Raw genomic sequence first — 8186 nt, 5'->3', positions numbered from 1 at the left:
GAGAGAGAGAGAGAGAGAGAGAGAGAGAGAGAGAGAGAGAGAGAGAGAGAGCATGCGCACATGCCAATCTATCCACACGCTCCTGTACATGGAAGCAAAGTTCCATCCCGTTTTTCTTCCTCCATTGCTCTCCACCTCATTTCTGAGGCCTGGTCTCTCACTGAGGCTGGAGCCTTGCAGAGTCAGGACTGGCTAGCCAGCCAGCATATTACACACATCCTTTGGACTCCGCCTCCCAAGAGCTGGGATTAAGGTGGGCACTGGGGGCTAACTCAGACCCCTGTGTTTATGTAGAAAACACTTTATACATTGATTGAGCCATCTTCGCAGGCACTAAAAGCCCCTCTTGATGCTTTGGCGAACCTCCAACTGCTATAAAGAATATGTGGTATAAAACACAGCTGCTCTCTTCGATAGTTCTTTTCAATTAATGATTTTTATTTATTCTTTTTTTTAAGACGGGGCCTCATGCTGTAGCTTATTTTTTTTAAAGATTTATTTATTTATTATGTGTACAGCATTCCTTCCATGTGTGCCTGCATGCCAGAAGCAGGGGCGCCAGGTCTCATTACAGATGGTTGTGAGCCACCATGTGGTTGCTGGGAATTGAACGCAGGACCTCTGGAAGAGCAGTCAGTGCTCTTAACCTCTGAGCCATCTCTCCAGCCCCCATCATGCTGTAGCTTAAGCTGGTCTCAAATGCATGACAATCCTCCTGCCTCAGCCTCTGGAGTTCATAGGCTTGAGTCAACATGCCTTGCTTCCTAAGTGGTTTCTAAGTTAGACATCTTGTTGTCGGGAAGGGCTGTGAGACTGGCCTTCTCTAAACATCTGCATAGAGCTCATCTGCTCTCTCTGCACCATGACAGAAAATGACATGAAAATATTTAAAGTGCGGATGATGTTGGTGTATAGTGAATGTCAAGATGAGCACAATGTTATGCCAACATTTCCAGAGGAGGAGTCGGGAGCCAGGAAAACATTCAGCCTTTAAAACAAGAGACTAGAAACAAGGCTGCACCAACCTCAGGCAACAGACTCCACGGAATAAGCAGAGGCCCAGGTGCTAGGCGACCCCACGGAGGACTCCCCCATGTAATGCGTCTGTATCATTTATATACTCTGTGTCAGATGAGGCATGAAATTTAAAGCAGAACTACAGTGCACATGATTGATTTTTCTTGGCAAAAATTAAAACACTCATGGAAACTTTAGTCCACAAGTAAACAGTGACGTGGAAAGAGCAGCAAGACACAGCATACTGGTGCAGACTCTCCCAAGGAGGCGAAGCTGTGTGGCTGCTTTGTATTTACAATGTGATGCGGTCTGTATCAAGAAAACTCCCTATCAACCAAAGTAAATAATTACAACAAGCCATCAAATGAAGGCTATAAACAGTCTTGGAGCGGTAAGACAGGAACGCCATACACAGATGCTGAAAGGAAAGAGAAGCTGCTGGATTTGGAAGCCTTTTGCTGAAACGTAGCGGCTCTGGGTCCAAGATATGAGAGGCCGCCTTGAAAGCCATCAAATCTGGGGCTGGGAGAGAGAATCTGGAACTCAGTTGCCAAAAGCTGTAGCTCAAACACAACTCCTTGCCAAAACCAAGTGAGATAGATAGAAAGATGCTAGGCTAAGGGACACAGGGCATTTTCAGAACATGGGAGGTGGAGGCAGGAAGGGGGATCAGTGATTCAAGGCTAGCCTTAGCTGCGTAGTGAGCCAAATAGTTCCACATACTACATAGTGAGGCCAGCCTGGGTTGAGAGGAGGACGCACCCCTCCCCAGGAGGGGGCAGGCACAGAGGCAGTTGTGGAAATCTCATGACAGGGTAGACACTTAAACATAAAAGGAAAACCTATTTCAAATTAAAGAAATGGCAAGAGTAAATGGGGCAGGTGGGCTAGATGCAGCCACGTCTGACTCCACCTGAGCTCAATCTGTAGGACCCACGAGGTGAAGGGAGAGTCAACCCGGAGGCTGTCAGGAACACACACACATTAAACCGTGTAACTCAGGTGTGGAACCATGAGTACCACTTTCAATTGTGGATTGGTGATATTTCCAATTTCAGAAATAATCACAAGTTAATGTCCATATTGAAAGCAATTAAAAGCCTATACAAAAAGAAGTTCAAATTTTTATTTCAATTAATATTCAATTAATAATATTCATTGAATTTACTTATACTTTAAAAGAAGAACGAGAAGTGAATCAATTCTACACACTGAGTGATAAAACACACCAAGCACCATTCACAGTGCTGTGACTTTCATGACCCTTCAAGGTTGGAAATATTAGCCCTGTTTTATAGATAAAAAATTTGGTCTCAGTAGCCAGAGCAAGCAGTGTGTCTAAGATTACAGCGGGGAATCATGGGAAGAGTCCATCCTGCAGAGCCTGACCCCAGGTCTTCTATTAGCTCCCCAGCATACAGCTTAGTGATGGAGACCACGAAAACCATCAGAAAAACCCTGGGTTTGATCTCGGCATCCAGTGAATGACTAAATCTGGGGGAAGCGGTGAGCAGTCAATGCAGGTAAGAACAGAAAACAGTGTGAGGTGAGACTGAAGGACAGGACTGTGTAACTCCAGGAGGGAGGAGGATGCAACTCCAGCTGCAGAAGGACAGACAGGACAGACAGACAGACGGTAGCCTGGAGGAACAGCCATATAAATCTAGAAGACTGCATCTCTCCTTGGTCTTTCACCCATCCTCAGTACCCCTATGATAAATGCCATCTCCTCTGTCCCCTGACTCCCTCCCACTAACTTACATTCCAGAAAACAAACAGACAAAACACCACCCATCAATATTTCATGGTGCCAGTGTTCTCTTCTTACTAAATCCCCTCCTAGCTGTTATTACCAGTCTTCTCTGAGCTTCAGTTCCTACCTTCACTACCCAGTTGCTAGAACGTAACACAATCACTACCTCCTCCTGACCACTTCCTATATGTGGTTTTCTATTTCATATCACTTGTTAGTGACTTTCTGGTTGACATCTCTTACCCATAATCACTCTCACCAGGAGCGCGTGTTTTCACCTGCACGAATGCCTTACCATCATTATCCCCATACAAACGCATCAATTCCAGAACCACATATTGAATCATGCTAAGAACATGGGACATCATATCAAGGCCCAGACACACACATGTAATCCCCAGCATGCTAGCTGTGGCTACATAGTGACACCCGGTCTATGATGAGGTGAAGAAAAACAGGATAAGTGACAAGACAGAGAAAGAAGAAAAAGGAAAAATGGGGGGGGGGGGTGAGTGGGAAATGAGAGATCTTAACACATCCCAAACTTTCAGTCCTGTTTTTAGGCCCAAACCTGATGAAGCACTGTTAATACTTCAACTGATAACAACCCCAATTTTCCCAGCTTTTCGAACCAAAATCATATTAGTCACCCTGACTCAAGCACTCTTTCCTACTGGACATAAAATGTAACCAAAAATATTCTGATGGTTCTACCATAACAACATTAAAGAAAGCTGTGATGGCTTACATCTATAGTCCAGCACCGGGGAGTTGACGTAGGAAGAATGTCATGAAAATGGGAGAACATTGGGAGAATAAAAGTGAGCTCTAGGTTGGCCTGGGCTAGAGGAGAGACCCTGTGCACATAAACACGTGTACACACGAGTATGAGCACATATAAACACATACACTCGGGGAAAGTCTACATAACTCTAAGCAAACCAGCCTAGCTCAGACTCCAGCTCTCTTGCTGGATCTTGTCCATACTCCGTCACTGCTCTCTGTAGGCTTCTACCTTTGCCGTTCAGAGCAACCAAAACACAGACTTACATCACTCCTATCTTCAGAGTCTACCGTCGTGTCCCCACGTCACTGAGGCCAAGTCAAAGTCGGCCTTAACTGAGCACCTCACTATCACTGGGGACACTGTGCTGGAGCAGGCCAGCCGCACTGCTGTCCCCTGCTCGGGTTAGAGCTGTGTGGTCTGCTCTTCTCTGCCTGAGTTTCCCCTCATAGCCATCAGGTATGTGTCCACACATCACTAGACCTCCGCAAACAGAATGGTCATCTCCAGTTGGAAACTTCCCAGGCATTTCCTAATTTCCTCTACTCTTCTTAAGACAGCGTCTCACTGAACAGCCCTGCCTCTGCCTCCAGAGAATTGGGATTAAAGGTGTGAAACACACTCCCTGTGTTCCCTCCTTCCTCTCAATCTGTCCACAGCTGCAGGGAAGCAGGCGGATTCTGCTTTGCTCGCCACTGTTTCACAGGCTCTCAGAAGTGCCTCACCACACATATTTTTTTAAAAAATTAATTCACAGTGGCAGAGTAAGTGATCATTTTACATGAGTCAAATTGAAAAGTAATGTTACCATGAATAAAAATCTCCCGTTCTGACAAGTTATGATTTAAATCTAAATTGCTTTTTATGTGTGTATAAAAATGCCATAATGCAATTGTTTATGCTAACATAAAAGCTAATTTAGAAAAATAACAAAGTGTACTATTTTTCTTGGAATAACTTCTAAACATGTTTAATGTCTGATATTTTATCAACTGGTACATGAGGAACCAAGATAACAAGTGAAAACAAAAAAAAAAGATTTTCCCATCTTTGCAGTCAATAAGAGATACTGACTGATGTGTCAACATGTAATTATTATATTCAAATAAGAGCAATACTGATGCTTAAACTCAAACAACATCAGACCATGTTCAAAAGTTTAATTAAGAAGCAGAGAAGCTGTAGTGACAACTCCAGTTAAAGAAACGCAAAACAAGATGTCATTTCCCAAGGGGGAAAGCACGGAAGGGGCAGAACATCTTGGTAGGATGGAACTGGGATGGGACACTCTCCACCTTAATCGGCGGACAGCTCAGCAGGAAGTTAGGAGATCAGGTATGGTTAATGACAGAAAGGGAAGAGGTAACTGAAGGGATGACGGAATAACTACAAGAGAGCTGCCATTATGTCTGCATGACAGACTATTCGCAAATCAAGAAAAGGTTGAGTACTCTGTGAATAATACATATTAGCTATAAATAAACACATATACTAAGGAAAAATGATGCTATGGTGCAGTCATATATTTTTTAAAGTGGTGGCATAGTGATATATGAAGTCATATTAAAGTAATACTTCAGTCAAATGTAATTTCAAAACGGTGGTAAGCACAGACAATCTCTGGAGAAACAATAATTGAAGATAATTCAAGATATTATTTCACATAAAATATGCTATTATTTCATATATAACAAGATGTGATTTCCCATATAGTGTGATAAGGAACCATCTACACTTGCCACCAGCAGCTGCTCATGACTCTGCTGTGTGGTTTTCATATTTATAATGTTAGTGTGCATTTCTATTAATGCATACACAAGAATCTCAACATGAAAGACTCATTTTTCTCTAAAGCCCAAGGCAACGAGATAGGAAAAGAAAGGATATTTACAAAGAATATATTTCAAATAAATAAACATCCTCTGGAAAACTTAAAAAAAAAAAGACAAGAATCCTAACCTAAACTGGATTGGCTCCAAAACACTAAAAGGAAATACCCCTATATCAGTTGTTATTTAACAGTTTCCTTTACTTCGCTAAAAAGAGCGCATACAAACAACGCAATGCAGCCAAGACATGATTCATTTTCGAGATGAATCCCTCCCTGCTGCAAGGTTTACATTGTTTTTAACCAGCATCAGAATGTTTACCCGCACAAACTGTAAATACATCATTTTTAGAACTAACCAACAACAATGCCCATTTTGTTTTGACAGAGAAGACACAAAGTGAAGATGAAGAGAGACAACCAATGCTGTGAGAGCCATGCCTCCAACATGGACAAGCCCGAGAGCGAAGGACCGCGCCATGGACAAGCCCGAGAGCGAAGGACTGCGCCATGGACAAGCCCGAGAGCGAAGGACTGCACAAGGCAGCTGAAGCAGCTGGAAGGCACAGAAACGGGAGGAGGGTCTGAGGTGAAGACTAAACGGTCAGAAACAGCTTGAAGCATAAGTGACTCCCTGCTTCAGAGGGGGAACTGTTTTCGAGATGGGCAGTGACAACAGTAGTGTGTCTGTGTTCCTGTTTAAATGGTACTTTATTTTACATGAGCGGCAGATGGATCAAAATCATGGACTCTTGATTGTAGGAGCCATAATCTCTCCATAGAAAATACCTCGAACTTGAAATCATAACGTGGTTGTTATTATTAGGCCGTGCAGCGCTCCAGAAAACAAGCCCCAGCATGCTAAGTCTTTCTGAAGGGAACCGGGGTTAGGGACAGAGTGAAAATAACACATCTATAATACAGCTCTCCAGAGGCTGAGGCAGGAGGATTATGAGTTCAAACACTACTGTGGGTTGTATTTCTGAGACTACATCTGAAACAAACATATAACTTTATAAAAACGAAAAAAAATCATAAAAGATGCACCTTAAGGAATGACTCAGAATTTCCACTCAAAAATGAATATACACATTTAAGAAGAAACACTGGAAAGACTTCACTGCATCATTAGAATTAGTAACCTCCCAACCAGAAACCACACACGTGTACTTCAGAATGGCCGGGCACAATAACCAAATAGTGGCATGTCTACATAAGGGATTGGGGGAGCAGATGAAACGTTTCAAAACAACTAGCCTCATTCACCTCAAAACTGAACGAATGAGCATCATCCACATAAAACAACTCTCAAAACAAGAAGGAAAGAAGGGTGTGGGCTGGCAGCCCAGCGCTGAGGAGTCACAGTATGCCTCGGATACAGTTTGAGGTTGACTCTGTCAAAAACAAAGCCAAATAAGCCATCCCGCAGCATTAACAGATCTTACAAAACACTCCACTGTATATAAGTCCATGAACTTCAAATGGAACAACTTTAAGGGGTTGCTAGAGTAAATGTATTTTTAAATACATTTAAATACATAGGACGCTATGAAGTTCAGAATTGTGGTTTAATATCACAAAGAGGTGGACAAGAAAGGACTTTGGTGATGCTCCATTTATTGACCAGGATGATGGTATTTTTGTTCTGCTATAACGTACTGGGATGAATCCCAGAGAGCATTACAAGAACACAGCTCAAGACAATACCATTGCAATAACAATATTTCCTACTGAACTGCAGTACCAGCCCAGTACACAAAGGAATGCATACTCAAAGATTATGAAAGCAGACTTAATCTTCAATTGAATACTCTTTATATACTTAAATGCAAAGCAGTTACAATACCATGAAAAGATCACCATTATCATTTTGGTTCACACTTTTGACTTAATAAATATGAATTTCTTAAATGTGCTTAGGACTTAACCAGAGCACAAGCAGATTATAAAAATCTGCATCTAATCCCAACTCAATACAATTGATGTCATAGAGCCAGCAGCAGCAAAGAGAGGAGAGTGAGTTTACCATGCAGTGGGGAGCCGGAAGGACTGCTGGATAAGCCTGGAACGGGACTACAGCGGCCGCCTTGCTTAGATGTCAGTTCTTGCTCAATCTCTTCCAGCCCAGCACTTTTCTGGAAACGGCTCATGCGATTCACTACTCGTGGTGACATGTGTGTGCGGACACAAGGCTGGCCACCGTAGGGATTGATGGGGAAAACGTGGGAAGTACCCCGGAGGGTACTGACCACCACCCAGCGACAATCATGGCTGAAACAGATGTCTTGAACCTAAGAAGGAGGAAAGAGACAAAAACATCTGAGGTCACTCAGGTTTACCTAAGGACAGGTCAGAACGTAAAAACAAATTTGTGTAAGAATGGATGACAAATCTAAAACATATTTTACAGGTCACTAGGACTCCATATGGGGATCTGACTTTTAAAACCTGGAGTAGAGGGTTCCAGTCTCTGCTGTTTCAGGTGAAAAGGCAAGAATCAGGACCTCTGTGGTCCTCCTGCAGCTGACTCACAGAGCTCTGTGAAACAGGTACTGTGTTCCACAGGCTGGGGGTGGCTCTGTGAGGAGAGCGCCTGCACAAAAGCTTAGGTCCTTAGTTCAACAAGGGGGAGCAAGGGTCTAACCCAAGTGCAAGCTGGGTGGATCCAGGGAGTGTGCTAGTCAGCTGGTCCACCCAATCAGTGACCTCCACGTCTTAAATGTTAAGGGGGAGAAATGAAGACACCTGGCATCTACTTCTTGCCTACACACACACACACACACACACACACACACACACACACA

At 43.3% G+C, this 8186-nt stretch overlaps 1 protein-coding gene across 3 annotated transcripts in view; it reads right to left on the bottom strand.

Annotated features, from left to right (window-relative positions):
• The window catches only part of Bcas3 (BCAS3, microtubule associated cell migration factor), a 498657-nt gene that overhangs the window by 327199 nt on the left and 163272 nt on the right, over positions 1-8186 (bottom strand). For all 3 annotated transcript variants that reach the window (XM_026780237.1, XM_005350452.3, XM_005350453.3), the window contains exon 15: positions 7409-7673. In XM_026780237.1, the coding sequence (XP_026636038.1) occupies positions 7409-7673 (265 nt within the window). The remainder of the gene's footprint in view (positions 1-7408; positions 7674-8186) is intronic.

This window comes from Microtus ochrogaster, chromosome 7 (genome assembly GCF_000317375.1).
Source record: "Microtus ochrogaster isolate Prairie Vole_2 chromosome 7, MicOch1.0, whole genome shotgun sequence".
Classification (NCBI taxonomy): domain Eukaryota; kingdom Metazoa; phylum Chordata; class Mammalia; order Rodentia; family Cricetidae; genus Microtus; species Microtus ochrogaster.
This window is presented reverse-complemented; position numbering and strand designations above follow the sequence as displayed.